General features: G+C 43.1%; 2 protein-coding genes across 2 annotated transcripts in view; one reads left to right on the top strand and one right to left on the bottom strand.

Annotated features, from left to right (window-relative positions):
• Positions 1 to 16193, bottom strand: part of LOC125704237 (myotubularin-related protein 13-like) — a 128774-nt gene extending 112581 nt beyond the window's left edge. Inside the window, exon 1 of the mRNA XM_048969635.1 lies at positions 16048 to 16193. Within this exon, the coding sequence (XP_048825592.1) occupies positions 16048 to 16102 (55 nt within the window). The 5' untranslated portion in view covers positions 16103 to 16193. The remainder of the gene's footprint in view (positions 1 to 16047) is intronic.
• A 4096-nt stretch (positions 16194 to 20289) lies between these two features.
• On the top strand, positions 20290 to 22790 carry LOC125704269 (pro-adrenomedullin-like). The gene is made up of 4 exons (XM_048969705.1): positions 20290 to 20429; positions 21010 to 21125; positions 21270 to 21380; positions 21552 to 22790. Exons 2-4 carry the CDS (start codon positions 21022 to 21024, stop codon positions 21820 to 21822), a joined length of 486 nt encoding a protein of 161 aa, XP_048825662.1. The 5' UTR covers positions 20290 to 20429; positions 21010 to 21021; the 3' UTR covers positions 21823 to 22790.
• The last annotated feature ends 476 nt before the right edge of the window (positions 22791 to 23266 follow it).

Genomic DNA, 23266 nt, shown 5'->3' with positions numbered 1-23266 from the left:
AGTTTTGAGGTAATCCGTCTTTTTGATCAGTTCCAATTCATCACCCATACAAATGCCTCTATGAACTTTGAAAAAGATCCATCAAACACTTTTAAGTTATTGTCATAGCAAGCCAAGTGTCTGCGATGCCGGTGGTGGCAGACTGGTCCCAGAACTATATGAATTCCACGTCCAGTGAATACCAATAACAATATCTAATGCATTTTAGACACTTAAATGGTTTCATTAGTAAGGTTTTCTTTTGGAAAAAATAACTAAATTATAATTATTTTTGGTTGCACCAACTGACATTTTTCAGTTGGTTAAAGTCTTATTTGTCATTCATCCATATGCATCTGGGTATCTCCCAGACAGAAAGCTGGAACAAATTAAAAGGTAATTTCCACATAAGGATAAACAAGGCATCACTATTCAATTCTATATACTGGGCATGAAAACTTAAAGCCACTCCTTCTTCACTAAAAAGTCAGATTTTTGTCAAGCTAATCCACCAGCCATATGAAACTACGCATTCGGCAGCTAGTTACTTTAAAAGCAGTAGCCAGAGAACTATCAGAGTGCATCTAAGCTTGGAGGACATGATCTGAAACCAGAGTCTTAATCTTTCAACAGTCAGTGTGCATAGCTCACTGCACAATGTTTGCGCACAATGGCACTCATGCAATTCCACTTACGCAAATGGTTTAAGTAAGCGTGGTCAAGTTCAACATTCCTGGATCTCTTCAAAGGTGTGCATTAACCTAAAACGTTTTGAAGAAATTCTGCAGGAAAGTTATGGGCTGATAAATACAGTATTAACTGCATAAATGCTGGCTGAACACACTTACACCTGCTGCATTAAGGGATCTTTTTAATGTGTGATTGTTACAGTCTCCAAAACAAACACTGACTGATTGAATTCTCCCTTGATTCCAACAGATGTTCCGTCTCTCAGAAAATCCTTCATTATTTTTTTTGGCCTTTGTCTAAACAGCAGAAATGCTTCATAAATCAGCCTTCCATATCAAGCAGCTTGAGATTCCCAGAGTTATTACCCGACTTTCGTCATCTCCACGTAAGCTAGCTAACCTGGTTTGACTTCTACCATGGACAGGTGCAGGGAAGGCTAGTATATAGGTCCTTATTCCCCACTCTCCACTAGAGGGCTAACACCACCACAAGAGGAATACAGCAATAAATTAGTATCATGTAAACACTGAAATTGCACCATTACTCAGCCAATTATTTACCTTGAAAGTCATTCCATGCAGCCAAATGGAAAATTTTGTTTTTTTATTTTAGCTCACATATCATAGCTAACATTAGTTCTCATTTCAGAGGTCAGCAAATAACAGAAAAAAGATTATGTTCATCCAAGTAGCTATAACAACAGACAGCCCTGCATTAAATGCTGTCTGGAAAAGTTAAAATTGAAACCTGACTGAAAAATAAATTAAGACCAAATGAAGGTCAAAAGCGATTCACACAAAATAAGTCTGGAATGTCTTAACGCGCAATTTACTTGATAACGATAAGATCGTGTTTTGACGAAAGATTTGTTTGGCTTGATTCAATGCTGGCTTTATTTCAAATGCCTAGCAAAAGTGTGTTACAGCACTCAACTGCAATATAATTTTGGGTCAAACTATAGGCTATGTCTGTTTCAAGTACAGCAGCACCATCATCAGAGAAACAGTGTCAGACAAAAGCAGGTCAGTGGGATCACCACCTATTGAGGGTAGACAGAACACTGTGGCTTGCAGCCACTGCTGACACTTGCCGAACACACTAGAATTATGATGCCGAAGGTGCACGTCTGCTCTAGATCAAGCCCTAAGAAACTCAGATCCTAAAAGGGAAAAAATGCACAGTTCAGTATACACGCTCTAGCTATTAATTTAATTTCTGTGTTCTCTTTTTCAAAGGATGCTCCAGTCCACCCTGCACACCAGTCACCCCTCTCTAATCAAAATCACACATCGCAGCTCCCATGTTATCGTAACCTGGCCAAGGCGAGCGGCTGGGTTTTGTTTCCATTAGTCTCACTGCAGCGAAAAAAAGTAGACCCTGAGTCTCTAGTTTCACAGGAATTACACTGAAAAAAAACCCCAATGTGTTTGGCCACAGATATGAAGAATGTCTAATGGACCATCAGTGTATGTTTGATTTTATATATGTGAACTATATATGGATGAATATATGGAATAACTCCCATTCAAAAACATGACTTTGCCATACAAAAAAATATTGTGGAACTTAAAATATTTGGCTTAACCTATAGGGTATGTTTCAAAACAACACAATATATGCAGTAACAGCCCACTGAAATCCGTGATGTCCCAATCAGATATCAAAGATTTGAATCGGGGCCAATCCAGGCATTATTTAATTGATTGATATCGGCTACCACAAAGCCCAATCCCAAAACCGATCTATTTCATTTCCTGCATCAGTTGCGCAGATTGTAAGGATTCATTACAGGCTGCAGTAAGCGAGGCATGTGGCTTGAAACTACTGACTATGGAGATGTCAGCTATGTCAAAATTCTTTAAACTGGAAAGTCAAAGTGGCCCAACAGCTACCAGCGATGTCTGCAATGCCATCCTTCCGAGAGGAGGTTGCAACAGAGCATAGCTTCTGACACCAAATCTTATTAGGCCTTGCAGAAACATAAGGAAGAATACTATACTGTGAAATCACAATGTTTATTCAGACAAAAATGCGGCAACGCCTTTGGTGTGCGTATGTATGATTAAATATTTATTAAAAGACTGGATCGAGACTCAGAATTGGTAGATATAAATATTGAATGGATCGGATCAGGGTACCAAAAAAAAAAAAAAAAAAAAGTGGATCAGGACACCCCTAATAGAAATAGGCAGCGTATTTCACAGTCATGCTGGTCTATTCATATTCAAGAATCTGTGTTCGCTTCATCAACCCATCTTGCAAAGCTGACGGAGAGGTTTGTCTGTAGCCTATGCAGAAAAGCAGAGAATATGCTGCACGGGAAACCATAGATGTCATACCAGAGTAATTTTAAATGTTGATCCCTGCAATTAAGTGAATAATTTACACTTACTGTTCTCATCTTTTTCTTTCTAAATGTTCATTGTTATTTCCGTGCATCACTGCCTCATGACTATACCTGAAATCATGAATGAATCAAGGATATGGGAACACAAGGGTACCTGGCAAAAAAAACCCATTGTTGTACATTTTCATAATAAGACACTGATCCATTAAAATCTGACACAAAGCGGATGGAAAAACCTTGTCAGGAGAGTGATGAGTTGTCAGAGCAGGTGTTCTCTGAAATAACCAAGAGGATTTTGACGTTTAATCTTGCCCCACATTTTCTTAGTATATTCCATTTCCCCAGTCCAATGAACTATTATGAACAAAGTACCAGTCTAAAGTTTGGACAAGCCTACCCTCAGAAAAGTTTATTTGTACAATTTTTTACATTTTATAATAATTATAAAGACTTCAAAACCATAAAATAACAGACATGGAATTATGACCTAACCAAAAAAGTATCTTCAAAAAATAATTTGTTGGGGATAGGTGGCAGCTCTGTGGGTTGGGACTCAAAAGGCTGCTGGTTCAAATCCCCTGGTCAGCAGAGTGATCCCACCATTAGGCATTTGAGCAAGACCCTTAACCCCAACTGCTCCAGGGACAGGCTGACCCCACTGTCCCCTCTACGCCAGTTTCACGAGGTGGCCTCCTGGGATGCTTTCCCATCTGTCCCGAAGGAGGTCTCATATATTCTGAGCACTCATTGGCCACTTTTCCTTCACTCTCTGGTCAAACTCATCCAAAACTATTTCTATTGTGTTTAAGTCAGGTGGCCAGGTCATGTGATACAACTCTCCTAGGCAGCTTGACATGTCAAAACTTTTGACTATTGCTGTACATTGCAACAATAAGTTCAATTGGAGAAGATATTCATAATAAGCAGATAAGAAAAATAAGTACGGAAGCCGAGACGGGCAAAACGCACCCACAAATATGAAAGCACACCAGCAAGTACGAATACACATTAGCAAATACAAAAACACAACATCATTAGCGGCACTGAAAACCTTTGTTCTGGGCTATAATGTTAATGTTAAAGCACTGTTAATGTCTATTTTCTTTGTCGTTAAAACAAATCTGGTTTGAGTGCACATAAATTAATGTGTTTTATAGGAAATTTACAAATCAGTTTATTTGTTTCAATGTTGATTAATTTGCTCTTGTGCTTGTATAATTACTCACTAGGTCAACCACTCCCAGAAAACGTCTGTTACTCCTGGAAGAACCCGTTTCTTTGCCAAGAAAGATGGAGAACTTCACACATTTGGTTGTACTATTTGCATATTTGTTTGCACTTTTATCAATGGTCTTTGCACTTTTCCTAACCTGCACAAACATATGCACAGTGAATATATTTACTGTTCCACTCCACACATTATTGTTCCATCTCTTATTGCATTGTTTGTATCTTTGTACTGTTATCTCACATGCACCTTTTCCCTCCCCTGTAACTGTGGCAGAAGAATTTCACTTTCACTGAGTTCTATGATGCATGTAAATAAAGTGATCATGATTTAAGAGATTTCTCAATGACCCATATTTAAAAGAACACTATAGAACAAACCTCCAACTGGCACCACGAATGAAGCGCTCATTATTCAGTTTGTCAGTAAGTGCTGCTTTATTTTTCAAGTTCCAGAAAATTCTCAAATGGAACAACAGACTGACATTTAAGGTACAGAATATTCTTGCTGCTTTGTTTACTCGAGGGTCTTTGTTTCCCTCTTTTATGTTTAACATTTTCAAAGGTAAAGGAAAAAAAACGGAATATTTCCTCCTGATAGACCTGATCACTTTTTCTGCTAGGATACGAAGATTTATAAGTTTTCTGCAGTGGGTTTCACCAGCAAAACTGCCACTGCGTTTGAGTTTAGGAACTACTAAACAATAATCAGTTGCACTAAGCAGATAGTTTCAACATAACTTTTACATTTCTTTAGTAACTGTGAAAAAAAACACTTAAAAGTCATTAAAATGGCACACTGGTCTTAGAGGAATGTCATACGAGGAACGGTTACTTGAGCTAAATCTGTTCAGTCTCAAGCAAAGGAGACTGAGGGGGGACATGATCCAGGTTTATAAGATTCTAACAGGTTTGGATGCTGTTCAACCAAATAGTTACTTCAGCATTAGTTTAAATACACAAACTCGTGGCCATAGGTGGAAATTAGCGGGAGAACATTTCAAGCTGGATTTAAGGAAGCACTTCTTTACACAGCGTGTAGTCAGAGTATGGAATAGCCTTCCTGATAATGTAGTGCAAGCTGAATCCTTGGGTTCCTTTAAATCAGAGCTAGATAAGATTTTAACGACTCTGAGCTATTAGTTTAGTTCTCCCCAAGCGAGCTTGATGGGCCGAATGGCCTCCTCTCGTTTGTATAGTTCTTATGTTCTTATGTTTATTCAACTATTTTTTTTTAATGTACTTTAATGTAATAGTATCACATTATCAGACATCATTTTAATAACTTTTTACCTTTACCGCTGATTTAGGATTAAAACAAGGTCACTGACTTGATATATTAACCTTAAGATAATGTTAACTGGCAAGCTAGAAAAATATGGTGCCCTGCATTGTCTTGGTCTCATCAGACCACAGCACATGGTTCCAGTAATCAATGTCCTTAGTCGGCTTGTCTTCAGCAAACTGTTTGCGGGCTTCTTGTGCATCATCTTTAGCAGAGGCTTCCTTCTGGGACGACAGCCATGCAGACCAATTTGATGCACTGTGCGGCGTGTGGTCTGAGCACTGGCAGGCTGACCCCTCACCCCTTTAACTTCTGCAGGCAATGCTGCCAGCACTCGTATGTCTATTTTCAAACGACACCCTCTGGATGTGACACTGAGCACGTGCACCGGCTTCTTTGGTCGACCACGGCGAGGCCTGTTCTGAGTGGAACCTGTCCTGTTAAACCGCTGTATGGTCTTGGCCACCGAGCTGCAGCTCAGTTTCAGGGTGTTGGCAGGCTTCTTACAGTCTAGGCCATCTTTATTCTTTATTCTTTTTTTCAGATCCTCAGAGAGTCATTTGCCATAAGGTGCCATGCTGAACTTCCAGTGACCAGTATGAGAATGTGAGAGCGATAACACCAAGTTTAACACACCTGCTGCCCATTCACACCGGAGACCTTGTAACACTAACGAGTCACATGACACCGGGGAGGGAAAATGGCTAATTGGGCACAATTTGGACATTTTCACTTAGAAAAACCCATTCAGGGCCTTTAGAGCTCTACAGAATGTGTTTGTTATTACATCATCTACTGTCATCCACTGACTATGAAAAACACTACTTAATGATTTTCAGACAACCATAACTGAACTCTTTCCATTTTGTTGGCTGACAAAATACATAGGGAATCCATGAAAATGTACTTCCAGCTTCATGATTCATAACACGTTGATCCCTTGAAACATATTTGAAACAGTCCAAAAAATGATGTGCTGATAAGTCATTTTTAGAGGTACAATTAGCTATTCCTTATTACAAGTATGGGCCAGCATTTTCCTAAGCAGGCTCTGACATTTGGCTCCTGTTCCAGGCAAACCTACCCATTTTCCTATCAGCTGCACAGCACTGGTAATTACATTTGCAGTTTTGTGCTATTTGCTCATTAAAGATTTCATCCATTCTTTGAATCCTTGCATGCTTGAATCGCCAAAATGTTTTGTTTCCCAAGAAAGAGCAATCCAGATGTGATTTCTGGCCCCAGCTTCATACTGCTTAGGAAATGCTAATAGTGTAAAAAGAGTCAAGTGTCATTACCTTTATGCCTTTCAAACTGAATAGAGTGCATCTTTAATACACTATTATTCAAAGGAAAGGCTCAATTGTCATGACAAAGGCGTACTGCACAGTAGCCTTTTGGATTTCTCTCTTGCAAATTACTGTTTATTGCCTGAATAATTTTACAAACTCTTTTCACCAGTTCCTGGAGAACAGCGTCTCTCTGAACCATGTGCCGCCGATTCAAAGCAGCAACGAGACTCCATACCAGGACAGTGATAACACCACACTGCAGGAGGAGGCAAAGCTACAAGTATTACAAACAGTTGTAATCTTCACAGGAGACCCATTTACACAAAGTTTACCTTAATCAAGTACATTTATTTGTATTTACCTATACATGACAAGCATATATAATGTTACCAAACGAATGTACTGAATGAAAACATACCTAAGGTTTAAAAAGGATCATTATGTCATTTAAAAGGAGGAACAGATTAACTTTTACATAATAAATGGAGGTACGTAACTTCTACCCTAATCCTATTTGTTTCTCCACAGTTAATGAAAATTATTTATGTACTTTAGTATTTATAATGACCTGTGTCAGGGCCTAAGCTGCTTTCCTGAATTATCCTCCCATTGGAAATCAGGCCTGACAATGCAAGAAAAGGTAAAATCACCACGATGGTGGATAGGTAAGGCAGATTCATTACCTAAAGCAAAAAAAAAGCCCTAACCCACAGCAAGTATATAGCCTTAACATAAACTGAAAAGCTAGGTACTTGTGCTTTATCCAGCAGATTTTAGATGGGATTTTCGAACACTGGATACAGCCGGATTGATCTAGTTCTTGGATGGCAATGCACAGCACATATACCTGACATCCAGCACACTCCACGAGGGATCTCATGTCCTTGTTGACCTGCACATTACAACTCCAGCAGTTCATTTTGGTGCCCTGCCAAGATACACAACCAACCATGCCAAACGGCGTTCCAGCCCTTGTCCACCGGTACTTTTTGATAAAGGATGAGAAGGTTAGACAAACAGATATCTAGCATTGTCCATAAATGACTCAAGGCAACAGTTATTCAAGCAAGAATAGTTTGTAGGTCCAGAAATGCAAGTGGGGGGGGGGGGGGGGGGGGGTCTCCAGGAAGCCAAGGCGAGTGAAAGAATATTCCAGTAGAACGACACACTCCAAAACCCACTGATTTAAATGGCGCAGCCATCATATCTCAAACACAATCAAACTGCACACACACACACACGTCGGGTAAACATATCTTTATGGGGACCGCTCATTCATTTCTATGGGAAAAGTTTTCATTGCAGTCATACATTTTTATTTAAAAAAATGGGTATTCATCACGTTGTGGGGACATTGTGTCCCCATAAGGTAAGGTATACCAGCTCACACACACACATTTTATCAAACAGGAAATCATCCCAATAAGACCAAGTCATTTCATGGCTTTTTCAGATCACCAAAAAATGTCAAAATTCAGATTTTAAAATTAAGTGCCCCTATTGTACACACCTGCATTATAACATGTACAAAGGACAGTTAGAGTACGACAAAGAATTTTTGACTTACTAACAAAAAGAATTTAATTCATGTTACCATCATGCTGACCTGACAAAACTAGAATAATAATTGGGATATGTCAGCTTCATAAGGTATCCAGCTAACTGAAAAGCATTCATAACCAATTAACAAGGCATACTTCATTTTTTTGTTTATAATGACCCATCTTTTGCACAGCTTAATGTGTTTGCCTCACTAACTGATGTCTTGTGACTTCATTACACAGGCTAATTGGCTGACTAGAGTCTCTGTGACTTCATTACACAGGCTAATTGGCTGGCTAGAGTCTCTGTGACTTCATTACACAGGCTAATTGGCTGACTAGAGTCTCTGTGACTTCATTACACAGGCTAATTGGCTGACTAGAGTCTCTGTGACTGCATTACACAGGCTAATTGGCTGGCTAGAGTCTCTGTGACTTCATTACACAGGCTAATTGGCTGGCTAGAGTCTTGTGACTGCATTACACAAGCTAATTGGCTGGCTAGAGTCTCTGTGACTGCATTACACAGGCTAATTGGCTGACTAGAGTCTCTGTGACTGCATTACACAGGCTAATTGGCTGGCTAGAGTCTCTATTGCCTTGTTTCCTTCAATACAGAGCTGGTGTTGGTGCCGGGCTGGTTCTCGCTTGGTGCCTTTTGAGAACCAGCCTGCGTTTCCACCGGTTTCAAAAAAAGAACAGAATAAAAGTGTTACGTAGGCGGAAATGAAAGTGAAGTAAAGGTTAATCTGTATTTCAAGTTTTGGATTTATTTTGCTGAACCGAAAAAAAGTTTCCGGAGTATGACTTTTTGCACCTTGTCTCTATTGCCTGCAACCACTCCTGTCTCCGCAAAGGCTCCCTGTCTGTGCGTGAGTGAGTTTACTCTTGCACGCTGTTTTACCAGCATCCTTTTAAAGGATCGTGCAATAAAAGTGTCTGCTAAAAACTGAACTTTAGATCGCTCTTCCCCTCCTGGAGCCGACACCTTATCGTGGTGGAGGGGTTTGCGTGTTACAATGATCCCAGGAGCTATGTTGTCTGGGGCTTTATGCCCCTGGTAGGGTCACCCAAGGCAAACAGGTCCTGGGTGAGGAACCAGACGAAGCACGGCTCAAAAACCCCTTATGATGAGAAAAATCCTGGATTCACGGTTTTCCTTGCCCGGACGCGGGTCACCGGGGCCCCCCCCTGGAGCCAGGCCTGGGGGTGGGGCTCGATGGCGAGCGCCTGGCGGCCAGGCCTACACCCATGGGGCCTGGTCGGGCGCAGCCCGAACAAGGCACGTGGGATCCCCCTCCGATGGGCTCACCACCCATGGGAGGGGCCAAAGGGGTCGGGTGCGAAGTGATCTGGGCGGCGGCCAAAGGCGGGGACCTTGGCGGTCCGATCCTCGGCTGCAGAAGCTAGCTCTAGGGACATGGAATGTCACCTCTCTGATGGGGAAAGAGCCTGAGCTGGTGCGCGAGGTTGTGAAGTTCCGGCTAGATATAGTCGGACTCACCTCGACGCACGGCTTGGGCTCTGGAACCAGTCTCCTTGAGGGGGGTTGGACCCTTTTCCACTCTGGAGTTGCCCGCGGGGAGAGGCGCCGAGCGGGCGTGGGCATACTTATTGCCCCCAGGCTGGGCGCCTGTACATTGGGGTTTACCGCAGTGGACGAGAGGGTAGCCTCCCTCCGCCTTCGGGTGGGGGGACGGGTCCTGACTGTTGTTTGCGCTTATGCGCCAAACGGCAGTTCGGAATACCCACCCTTTTTGGAGTCCTTGGAAGGGGTGTTGGAGAGCGCTCCTCCTGGGGACTCCCTTGTTCTGCTGGGGGACTTCAATGCTCACGTGGGCAGCGACAGTGAGACCTGGAGGGGCGTGATTGGGAGGAACGGCCCCCCCCGATCTGAACCCGAGCGGTGTTTTGTTATTGGACTTCTGTGCTCGTCACGGACTGTCCATAATGAACACCATGTTCAAGCATAAGGGTGTCCATATGTGCACTTGGCACCAGGACACCCTAGGCCGCAGTTCGATGATCGACTTTGTAGTCGTGTCGTCGGACTTGCGGCCGCATGTTTTGGACACTCGGGTGAAGAGAGGGGCGGAGCTGTCAACCGATCACTACCTGGTGGTGGGTTGGCTCCGCTGGTGGGGGAGGAAGCCGGCCAGGCCTGGCAGGCCCAAGCGTATAGTGAGGGTCTGCTGGGAACGTCTGGCGGAATCCCCTGTCAGGGAGAGTTTCAACTCCTACCTCCAGCAGAACTTCTCCCATATCCCGGGGGAGGCGGGGGACATTGAGTCCGAATGGGCCATGTTCCGTGCCTCCATTGTGGAGGCGGCTGACCGGAGCTGCGGCCGCAAGGTGGTCGGTGCCTGTCGCGGCGGTAATCCCCGAACCCGCTGGTGGACACCGGTGGTAAGGGATGCCGTCAAGCTGAAGAAGGAGTCTTATCGGGCCTTTCTGGCCTGTGGGACTCCAGATGCAGCTGACGGCTACCGGCAGGCCAAGCGGAATGCGGCTTTGGCGGTCGCTGAGGCAAAAACTCGGGTGTGGGAGGAGTTTGGTGAGGCCATGGAGAACGACTTCCGGACGGCTTCGAGGAGATTCTGGTCCACCATCCGGCGGCTCCGGGCGGGAAAGCGGTGCAGCATCAACACTATTTATGGTGGGGATGGTGCGCTGCTGACCTCAGCTCGGGACGTTTTGGGTTGGTGGAGGGAGTACTTCGAAGACCTCCTCAATCCCACCGACACGCCTTCCAATATGGAAGCAGAGTGTGGGGACTTGGGGGTGGACTCGCCTATCTCGGGGGTGGAGGTCGCTGAGGTGGTCAAAAAGCTCCTCGGTGGCCGGGCCCCGGGGGTGGACGAGATTCGCCCAGAGTTCCTCAAGGCTCTGGATGCTGCAGGGCTGTCCTGGTTGACACGCATCTGCAGCATCGCGTGGACATCGGGGGCAGTACCTCTGGACTGGCAGACCGGGGTGGTGGTCCCCCTCTTTAAGAAGGGGGACCGGAGGGTGTGCTCCAACTACAGGGGGATCACACTCCTCAGCCTCCCTGGTAAGGTCTATTCGGGGGTCCTGGAAAGGAGGGTCCGCCGGATTGTCGAACCTCGGATTCAGGAGGAGCAGTGTGGTTTTCGCCCTGGCCGTGGAACAGTGGACCAGCTCTATACTCTCAGCAGGGTTCTGGAGGGTTCATGGGAGTTTGCCCGACCAGTCTACATGTGTTTTGTGGACTTGGAAAAGGCATTCGACCGTGTCCCTCGTGGGGTCCTGTGGGGAGTGCTCCGGGAGTATGGGGTACCGGGCTCCCTTTTAAGGGCGGTTCGGTCCCTGTATGACCGGTGCCAGAGTTTGGTCCGCATGGGCGACAATAAGTCGGACTCGTTCCCGGTGAGGGTTGGACTCCGTCAGGGCTGCCCTTTGTCACCGATTCTGTTCATAGTTTTTATGGACAGAATTTCTAGGCGCAGCCAGGGCGTTGAGGGCGTCCGGTTCGGTGACCTCAGGATTAGGTCTCTGCTTTTTGCAGATGATGTGGTTCTGTTGGCCTCATCGAGCCGTGACCTTCAGCTCTCGCTGGAGCAGTTCGCAGCCGAGTGCGAAGCGGCTGGGATGAGAATCAGCACCTCCAAATCCGAGACCATGGTTCTCAGCCGGAAAAGGGTAGAGTGCTCTCTCCGGGTTGGGGATGGGGTCCTCCCCCAAGTGGAGGAGTTTAAGTATCTCGGGATCTTGTTCACGAGTGGGGGAACGATGGAGCGGGAGATCGACAGGCGGATCGGTGCGGCGTCGGCAGTCATGCGGGCGCTGCATCGGTCTGTCATGGTGAAGAGAGAGCTGAGCCAAAAGGCGAAGCTCTCGATTTACCAGTCGATCTACGTTCCTACCCTCACCTATGGTCATGAGCTTTGGGTAGTGACCGAAAGAACGAGATCGCGGGTACAAGCGGCCGAAATGAGTTTCCTCCGCAGGGTGGCTGGGCTCTCCCTTAGAGATAGGGTGAGGAGCTCAGTCATTCGGGAGGGACTCAGAGTAGAGCCGCTGCTCCTCCGCATCGAGAGGAGCCAGATGAGGTGGCTCGGGCATCTGATCAGGATGCCTCCGGGACGCCTCCCTGGGGAGGTATTCCGGGCATGTCCCACTGGGAGGAGGCCCCGGGGAAGACCCAGGACACGCTGGAGAGACTATGTCTCTCGGCTGGCCTGGGAACGCCTCGGGGTCCCCCCAGAGGAGCTAGACGAAGTGGCCGGGGAGAGGGAAGTCTGGGTCTCCCTGCTGAGGCTACTGCCCCCGCGACCCGACCCCGGATCAAGCGGGAGATGATGGATGGATGGATAGATCGCTCTTTAGAAAGAGATCGCTCTTTTGTTTTGCTCAGAATAAAAAAAACTATGTAACCTTATTCTGCTAATAAGCGGGCAAGTTGTTTCACTGCCAGCACCACTGTTATTAGACTGACTGTATTGGCTATGGATTGAATTTTGCGGATATATGGAAGGTTTGGACGCCGTAGCCTGTCCCACTTTCGCTGACATTACGGTGCCACATTCTGAGCCCAGATTTTCTGTGGCACCATGCTGGAGCTGTTTCTTCTGGCCCAAGGCCATGCCAGTACCGGACTGGGAAAATGTCCGGGACCAGCACTGGCACCACGATGGTGGAAACGAGGCTTACAATGTCATTGCACAGGTCCTCTCTCATTCACACAGTGTCTCTGTGACTTATTTACACAGGCTGGCTTGCTAAAGACACTGTGACTTCACTCAAGAGAAATGATAAATTTGTTAATAATATTTCACAGCGCTCAAAACATCATTGAAAGACATTCAATAATATGTTGCTCCTAGACTTGGAGCTATTATGGCGTTTGAGTGGTGAAGAAACCATGAGGCGGACAGCAAAGTTCAGTTTTTAGCAGACTCTTGGTTTTTAAATGTTAGATGGCTGATATTAGAGGATGACATGCTGGCATTACACCTCCAGTGCTGGTGGGTCAAAGCTCACCTCTGTTCTAAGTGTGGAACTGGCATGTTCTCCATATGTCACCTGGGTATGTTCCAGATACTTGGGTTTCCAAAGACAAGCAATTAGGTTCACTAAATAGCCCGTTTTTATACATGTTTGTGTACGTGTCCTACAGTGTACTGGCATCCCAATCAGAATGACCCACAAACTGGAACAGGCTTCAGGTCCTCTGCGATCCAGACTAGGAAAAGCAGCTGGAAGATGGATGGATGGATATTATAGCTTACTGTTAATGTTTTAAGTAACAATCTTTTGGTTGTAATTACCAAATCAGAAAAGTAACATGAATATTTGCAATGTTCTTCATCTGAATTATTTTCAAAAGCACAATCTTAATTTTGGTACACATACTCTAAGGTAATCTTAAAGTAAATTACTTGGTATGACTCACTTAAGTTCAAACCCCTTTGTAGAATCTGTCTTGACCCCCAGATAATGAGGCGCAAGAATGTGCGCTACATTCGCATATCAAGACAGCAGAAATTCCTTTTTTACTGGCGGTAAATAATAACAAGCGATTGTGCAGTAATGATCCAGAGCTAAGCCTTGTGCACAATATAATTGCCCCCACCTGCCCAGTGACTGCTTAAACTATTTAAGTTATTAATTACACCCTGAAACAAAACCCTGTGTATGGTTAATGCTCTCTACATCCTTAAGGAAAAACAAACAAACAAAAAAAATCAAATTAAAATGCTATGTTTTGATTATCACATTCACTGTTTTCATTTAGCTTCACCAGCAGATCAGACTTTCCTTGAGCCAATGTACTTTACAACAAGGCATGTGATTGGTTCATAGTTTGCGGCAATGCAAGCTAATGTTACTGATATTCCCCATGTACTAGGCTCAAATGGCCATGGTCGTACATAGCCTGTAGCTCATAAATAAATCACACGTATGGAGTATGGAAAGGCTGGCTCAACTGAAAGCGTAAGCTACCTGATAATTAAGAATGAAGTACTTATAAAGATAAGACATTGAGAATCTATATATTTTAAGATTTTTAGAGAGATTCTGCAAGGACAGCATATTTTGGAAACACAGAACGAGAGAAATACTCAGTTCCTTTCAGTACCAGATTGTTCCTTGTTATTTGGGTCCTACTCTTACCAAGGATACTTTACATATTTAATAAATAATTAGGACACATTTGATTTTTTTTCCAAACACATGACTGCAAAAAATTTCTCAAACTTCTCTGATATCCCATCAGTTATGAACAACCCAGATATTGATTTCCAAACAGCAATCAGATAAGCACTTTCTGTTTCTGACCTCATTGTGCAATCAATAGGCAAATACAAGTGTATATTTAAGATGTATTTTAAATGTTGACATAATCAGCAAACAATGGCCTGTGGGTTCAGTTACCTTGCTAATTTCCGAATAATTGTTTAATTCACAAACAATGAAACAAATTATAACACATTATTACAAGTATTATTATTACAAGTATACTACACCAATCATTTTTATTTGACATAACTGACATATTTTTCCCCACATGAAAAAACAATCTAAAATAACAACTACTGACAAAAAAGATTATCATTATTACTATTAATACCACCATTACTACTAGTAGTAATTTACTAATTAATTACTACTAATACGTAATTTATGAATCATGTGAAATATTTTCTATTAAAGATCTTCAGGAATTAGTAATGTGGCGCTTTCACTTTGCACAGATTTTGCGGAAAAACCACAAATCAGCGCTGGTGAGACGCGCACTCCAGCCCTTTCCTCGGAGCGGCCTGTAACCGGCGCGCCACTTACTCCGGCCTTTTAACTGACTAATGTTTCCTGGCAGTAAAGGTGACGCATCGCCTTGGCGCAGCAGAGGAACTTTCCCAGGTGAAGCTCCCATTCCGCAGCAATGTACGTATCAGTTTGTGTCTATAGCCCCTAATACTACACTAATGGAACAACTGTGTTGTTTTTACAGGAGCAAAACCAAAAGCAACACATTAAACGCCATGGAAATATCAATGCAACGCGTTTGGAATAAGTAAGAAAAAAACAACAGCATAAAAGAATTATCGAAAGGATATATGGAAAAAGTAAACAAAAATGGACCAGAAAATAACACGTATAACACAAAACAGCGTTTCCAACGCCGACTCCTGTTAACCCTAAAGCATATCTTTTGAAGGCTTTAAAGTATATAGTTTAGTAACTCTATAGTTTAGTATTGCAGTTAAACCGCTGCCGAGTATATGGCCCAGGAAAGAAGTCGTAAACATCGTTTGTGATAGATAGGAATGTTGGTCAACATTTTGAATTGATATACATGCCTTTGCATATAAAACCTACCGCAATCACATCGACTCGTCATTCACTTAGAAAAGGAATGACAGGTTGACTCATTTGAGGGAAACTTTAATTTAGTTGCACTTGAAATACATCACAAATCTGACGGCATAGTAATAGTTTCTTTTTTGTATCTGATTACAGACAGCATACATCGTAGCATTCATGTCCAACAAACGTATAACTATGTATTAAATATTTACTATTTCAATGTGAAACCATCAATCGCAAAGTGGCAATCCTCCAACCTGGATATCCCAGTACAGAATTGTCTCAGTGTTATGGCCTGACAAGAAAGGATTTCTGAATGTTGTATCCACGCTGAAATAAGCAAATATGGAAACTCACCTGTTTTTTCGCGATCATATCCCACCACAATGAAATAATCAGCCAATCTAGCCATCGTTTGATACTAATGGAAATCTAAGAAGCCTATTGAACATTTTTCTTTATCCAAAAAGCACAGCCATGTTTGACAGCAGCGGGAGCAGTGCGCCTGCGCGTCCCGAAGAGTGACCCCGCGTGGGCGGAGGCTCTTCGCTGGAAAACTGATGGGAAACCGGGCTTGTAAAATACTTATCGCTGAAACGTGTCACACACACACACACACACACACACACAAACGATTTTATATATCCGAAACACACAAATGAAAACACGGGAATTAATTATTACGAATTGTAAAAATATTCCCTGTTTGATTACGGTTGGATTATTGGATGTGGTTACGGTAAAGTAGCCTAGCTGCGTCTTCTTTTAGTTTCTGAGATACCCTAAATCATTTTAAGGCAACATCAGTATTTTGAACATGCAGCATGTTTGTTCGTGGAATATCCCTCGTGAATAAGTAAACATTATTATAACAAATACATGATTTGCAAGGAAGTGAGGAAGTCGATCCTGTTTCATATGCAGATTAAAAATTAATGTAAGACATTTCAAAGTATAGTATAAGAGATCAAGTATAAAAGCGGAAAATGAACAGAAAACAGACTGTTTTTAGTACATTTCAGGAAATTGATCGTAAACGACATACTTTTGACAAGGCGTTTGAAGACCGATGATATGTCTACAAAGCATATTAGATGCCTCTGACAGACACGGAGCGTAATGTTCTTCGGCATCCTTATTATATAAGTACAAGCATGGATGCCTTCTTACACTTTAAACCCACAAATAACATTTGACACTAATGTATTAGAATGATTACTACAATCATTGCTGTTGAATTATTTATTATTAATTTGGGTTATTAAACTTTTAAACCAGATCTATCAAAATGCAAAGGCAAATCTTTGCTCTGTGTGTGTTTGCATGTTCTCCGTGTTTCATCTCCTTCGCAGTCTGGAAATGCTCAGTATCTAAATTCTATGAGTGTATGTATTAGCTCACATTAAGTACAAAGGAGGAGTGTCAGACTTGTGGCTAACTGGAAATGTTTTATAGCTAAAGCGTTCCTGTTTAAAGCACAGGCAGAAAGAAACCTCTCAGACCAGCACTGATGTGTGCATGCATCCAGAGCACAGATTTGGGGATGGAATGTAGGGATACATCCCTACCAATATTGTGGGAGCACTGTGTGTTTAGGAGGGTGGGTGTCAGGGATGATGTGGTCCCTACTAATGTTGAAACCAAACTTACACCCTTGGTGTACCCCAGCCTTGTGCCCTGCCTGATATAGACTCCAGCATCTACTCTGACTTCAAAAACAAGACGGCTTTCTCCAGGTAGCATCAAGAATACACAGTACTAAAGTCATGCAAAAGTCAGATTACTGAGTCACATTAGCAGGGTCACCTTCAAGTTTAAAAACAACAAGCCCTCATTGACTGGGCAACACTGGCTTGCAGTGGTCCATGAACGTCCACTGCTAAATGTACAGAGCAAACAGCAGGAGTTGTCACACCATTGTGGAAAATCAATGCTGGTTTAGGTGGTTTGTTTTTGCCTGTGCTATAAACAGGAACTCTTTAGCTATAAAACATTTCAGTCAGCCACAAGTCTGACACTCCTCCATTGTACTTACTGAGAGCTAATATTGCAAGGAATGGGACATTTGGTGCATGTAGCTTAAAACAAGTCAGTATCATTGAGTACATTCACTATGAGTTTGATTTCAGGTAAATTCTTTGCTTTTGCTTAAATTGCAGTGCCTTTGACTAAAAGCACTGCAAAGGGCCTTTCAGCCACTCTCACTCTATGCCAGTATTTACATTTTCACAGGGAAATTTTAAAAAGGATGAAGGTTATATTAATGTTTGAAACTCTGACACATGTTCAGTACTGTCAGTGGTGATGCTAGAACGATTCAATCTACTCTAAAAGCTGTGTCATGGACCAAAGGGGGGGGGGGTGCTTATGCTGTGTTCCATTACGTCGGAAGTAGGAGTTGGGAATGATGTCACACCCGAGTTAACCGCATTCCAGCACAATCAGTCGAAAAGCCATCTAGCAGTATCAGTTCTAGCCAGACTCATTGTTAGCCATTGTCAGCAATTGCAGCCGATAACAACGCATTGCGCAGTATTTTGCGCACACGAATACTGTAGCACGTCCGCAGGTGCAGGGTGGACAGTACCGTGTGTACAACCAATTCAATGAAATCCAGGAGAGACATAAGTCATAATAAACAATGTATAACTACAGCTTTCACTTAGGTGGATGAAGGGCACCACCATCTTGGAGTCTGAGGTTCTTCCGACTTTCTGAGTCAGAACTCCGATTTCAGGGGTCGTTCCAGTTAGCATTTCCAACTAAGAACTGGTAAATTTCAACTTCCCAGTTGAAATGGAACTCACCAATAATCACTGATGGTCATTTCGTTAAAAAATATCTCTGCAGATGGTGCAGTCTGGTAAAGTCAAAAGGCCTATTGTGACTACTGGCAAAGCAAAAACAATTGATGAAGAAATCTATGGCCTTACTCCATGAAATTTTTAGGTCAGTTATGAGTCTTTTGACAGTAGGAGTGATTCATATAAGAAATATTTCACAACATCATCTCTGTACGGATTCTCTCCCATCCCTGCATTCCGAGAAGTTGGGGTAACTGCAACACGAATCGGAATCAGCCCCCTGACAATCTTCACACCGACTTTCGCTATATATGAGTAGTAATTTGCACACAATCACATGAGTTTATCATTATTGTCTCTTGTGCAATTTCCCAAGCAAAGTTACCAAATAAGGATATCATTTCACTAATACAGCACAATCACTGTGTTCGCCTGAATGACATATAAAGGTTCAGTGAAATTCCACCCCAGCCGACAATAATGCTTTTGTGTCCAATTAAGATTCTCCATATTGCTTAGTTTATCAAACAGGCACAAAGCTGTGAAGTCACATGCTGAAAAGCTAAACTTTATGGCTCCCTCTGTGCAACTGCCTGAATGATTTACATATCAAGAAAGTGGAAAATGTGTTTAGCCCTAGCTATTTTCCAACCGGGCACGCACAGGCTGTTTAATCAGTTGTTTAAAATACATCCAGAGTACTTACAAAGCAGTTCAAGTGCTGTTACCATAATCACAAGCAACCAAACGTTCATTTGCAATTCTAGACAACTTATGGTGAAGGTCACATTGAGCTTTCTGAAATGCACTCACTACTCTATCACAGTAGTAAACATGTTATAAAGATCTATTGGGAACAGATTAGGCTATGTTTAAAACAAGTTCTGCCTTTTTGATTTTGACATTAAGCTTTGATTATGCCTGAGTTTCATGAGAGGTAAAGTACCACTGCAGGCCAGTAATACACACACACACACACACATTTGTATACGTCTTTGTGGGGACCCTCCATTCATTTCTATGGACAAAACCTTAATCCCAACAATGAGAACTGTAGCCCCTACCCAGCCCCAACCTTAACCCTAAGTAACCAAAAATATACAAGTCTTTTGGCATTTTTATTGTTTTGATTGCAGTCGCAGATTTTTAGAAAATTCAATATACATACATAACCTCCTCAACACACACACAAATTATATATGCTTGTTGAATATCCATATAAAAACATGCTTCCTTTGTCCTATTTGTGGTTACAAGAAGTTATACCAGATTGTTGAACAGTTTGCTGTAAGATTTGAGTCATTAAAAAAAATTATATTTGTTTTATTTTATCAGTGCAACCCTCAGTCAACTTCACATTATTTCACATACTTTCCAAAGAACTACATCATTAAACAATTAATAAACTCCTTCTTTTTCTACTTATTTATACACACACACACAATGCACACATACAAACACATGAATTAATATAAACTCAGAATTAAACAAATTTAGCTAAAGTTGACCTAATTCAAAGTTTACAAGAATTATAATAAGAAACATTTAAAAGCAACAGCTGATTTTTATGGAGCAAGAAAAAAAATTGTATTGCAGCATGAGCCTCATGGGGGTGCATGAGGTCACCGTCAGTGGTATGGAATTTACTCACATTTTTTTAATTCCCTGAAAATATGATAGCATTATGTTTATGATAAGCAGGTCTTGTTTTTGCAGTTATGTGCTGGTTAGTGGAAGAGTCAGGATGAGGGAATATGAGTCGGCAAGCCCCTCCCACCTGCACTATAAATGCTCACAAGTCCGGCTTTGCAAGCCAGACTATTAGCTAAGTGTCACGGCTGCCTAACAACACTAATAGGAGCCCTGTAAGCTCTGGGATACTTTGTCAGAAGAATCTCTTAGCACCTTATTCAAGTGGATTACTTTCAGTTTCAGGTATGTGGAGTTCTTATGTTAAATATTTGTCAGAATTTCAGTTGAACCTTTTGTCCTTTCTTCCTGGGGTTTGACCGGTCTCTTTAGGGACTTATCTAGACAGGTTGTCTGAGGTGTTTCATTTCTTGTCTGGCTGAATGTAAAGTTCTGATCGTGTCTATGGGAGCTCTCAGGAAAAAAACAGACAAAAAATTCTTAGCAGCTTGTCCCTGGCAGTGCAGATCATACCACAATGAGTCTGCAAAGTGAAGTCCTGTAGCAAAGTGCAGCGAAGTTTTTAAAAAACACACTGATGTGAAGTTTATAGATAGTGTTCCTCCGCTGCAGACTGAGCTGCTGCCTGAGATTCTAGGGAAAATCAGTTTCTTTGTTAGCATTAATAATATCTTCAGTATCTTTTTAAAGAAGTGGATGGACAGAGGTAACAGTTTGGCTTTTGGACTCTACTCTCTACTCTTGTGCAAGCAAGTTCAGGTGTAGCTCAGGGCAGAGAGTAATTATAAGGACAAAGTAGCTGAGATATTAAGCATTTTTTATATGAATGAATGAATGAGTAACAAGTGGTTGTCTTTTTCAACAGCTTCCAGTCAGAATGAAACTGCTACTTCAGACCACCCTGTGTTGCTCTCTGCTTGCAACATTTACACTGAGTGTGGAGAGCGCCAAGCCCGGTCTAAGCTCAGAGATGAAAAAGAGGTACGTGGATTTAATTCCTAATTCATTTATAATTAATTTGATCCTGTCAGGTCCTGCTGTTTTACTGGCAGTTCAGCCATTTTTTATACCAGTAGCAGTGTACTGTGTGCCGGTTTCTAATGAAGTTCTTTCGCTCCCCGGCAGACTGAGCGTCTGGCTGCAGAGCAGGACGAAACGAGGCTTAAGTGGAATGGGAGATGTGGAGCAGATCGTTAAACCAGAAGATGTCAGGGATGCCTTTAGCCCTCATTCAAGGTAAGACTGAGTTTCCTTTAATGAGCCAGTTCTATTTTTCGCAAAGAAACTGTTTAAAATTATAAGACGGAAAATACGAGTGAAGCGTCCTCATGTTGAGGGGAACTAGCCAGGCTTACAGTGCATGGACTCCACGTGTAAACTGCCCTCTCCTTCGTATTTTTTCTCCAGCACTGATATCCACACGCGGGTGAGGAGGTCAAAGAGCTCCAACAGCCAGGCCAAGCGGTCCAGCTGCTCCCTGAGCACCTGCGCCATGAATGACCTGATGGACCGGCTGAACAAGTTCAACAGCCAGCTGCGCATCGGCAGCGCCCCCATTGACAAGATCAGCCCGCTGGGGTACGGCCGGCGTCGGCGCTCTGTGCCAGCTCGCCGCACCCTCCGGCAGCTCCGAGCCGACCGGCTGCAGAGGCTGGAGAAGCTCCTCCGGCGGACATGAGCAGGGGGGTCAGGCGGTGGAGGGGGGATCGCTGTGTCCCGCCTGCCATGGACAACTTTTCACTGGCCAGTCTTGAAAAATCCAACAGGATGTCTCTGACTGCAGCCAGCTGCTCTTCAGCACATTTTTTCCAGGCAAGAGGACTGGAGCGGCGACCACATGTCTAAAGAAATGGGCTGATTGACTACAAGCACCTCAGCGGAGTGCAGCGGCGGCCGCAGGAGGACAGAGCAGAGCCCCCGGAGGACAGGAATGGGCGGCGGGGGTGTGAAAGGGAGTGTGTGTGGGGGGGTACCCACACCTCAGCTAAAGCACAACACAGAACGGCTGGAGGGGGCAGAATCAGGCCCCCGTAGGATGTTAGAGGCTGACACCACTCTCTGTCTCTCTCCCAGCTCCTGAGGAACATTCCTCCAGCACACTGGTGGACTGGGCTCCCTCTGCATCTCCAAGTACAGCCTGGATGTTTTGTTACGGCGAAACAAAGTTTCAGAAGATGTGCAGTTTGGCCCTGGCAGCTTGGACTCCGTCTGTATACCATCTGTTCAGACACAAAAGCAATGGTGATGCCAAGCAAAGGACTCTCTAGATTGGGAGCTGTACTTCAAATGTGCAACTATATATCCAAATATAGGTGTGGACACTGTATGGGGAAATCTATTGTCATGTTATTGAATCTTACCACTCCATTACTGATGGTACTCTACTTGAATTTTTATAGAGAAATGTGCAATTTATAAATATCTAAATCTGCATATACGTGTATATTTTGCCAGTGTTTATATAAATTATATGTGTTGAGATTTCACTATTTAAATGTTTTTAATATCTGTAACAGGTAATTGTACTTAAAAAGAAAACTATTTTTATACTTAAAAAAAATATATGGGCATTGTAACTTTTATTTGCTGTTTCATTGATTGTGGAACTGGTGTAATAAAACAGCATTCTTTATTGTTATATTATAATAGATTTGTATATCTGTTATTGTCTTATTTGTGTGAAGCTGAGTAACCTTGTCAAACAATAAATATTTGCATACAAAAAAAAAATTTGGTTGTTGAGATACTCTCTCTTCCATGAAATAACAGATGCAGAAAGGTGGCTCAGTATTGTCTGAGCACCATAATACTGGGGCCTGGCTTTTGTTAAATTGTTACGAGGCCTCATTAAGTCTGCCCCCAGGACAGCCAAGGTGCCTGCTGAATTCCTGCACAGCAGAGCACATTCTTTCTCTGGCCTGCCCAATTCCAAAACCAGCCTGAGCCAGCCTTGAAAAGCATAATATTTTTGGTGCGGGGAGGGTAAATGACAGGGTGAGTCACACGCTCGCTTTTTGGCCGAGTGCTGTGGCGCTATACCGTGCTGGGTGGTTGCAGCATGTTCCTCTCCGGAGCGTGTGGAACATAACAAAATGACGAGCCGATTTCGTAACCACTGCTTC

The sequence above is a fragment of the Brienomyrus brachyistius genome, chromosome 11, assembly GCF_023856365.1.
Source record: "Brienomyrus brachyistius isolate T26 chromosome 11, BBRACH_0.4, whole genome shotgun sequence".
NCBI classification, from domain to species: Eukaryota; Metazoa; Chordata; class Actinopteri; order Osteoglossiformes; family Mormyridae; genus Brienomyrus; species Brienomyrus brachyistius.
Note: the sequence above shows the minus strand (reverse complement) of the source record. Positions and strands in the feature narration are given on the sequence as shown.

What these genes read in the sequence shown, in the direction of transcription:
- LOC125704269 (XM_048969705.1), top strand. Translation starts at nt 21,022, where the DNA reads ATGAAACTGCTACTTCAGACCACCCTGTGTTGCTCTCTGCTTGCAACA. An exon ending in AGCTCAGAGATGAAAAAGAG is followed by an intron (nt 21,126 to 21,269) that starts GTACGTGGATTT and finishes GCTCCCCGGCAG; the next exon opens with ACTGAGCGTCTGGCTGCAGA. An exon ending in GCCTTTAGCCCTCATTCAAG is followed by an intron (nt 21,381 to 21,551) that starts GTAAGACTGAGT and finishes TTTTTTCTCCAG; the next exon opens with CACTGATATCCACACGCGGG.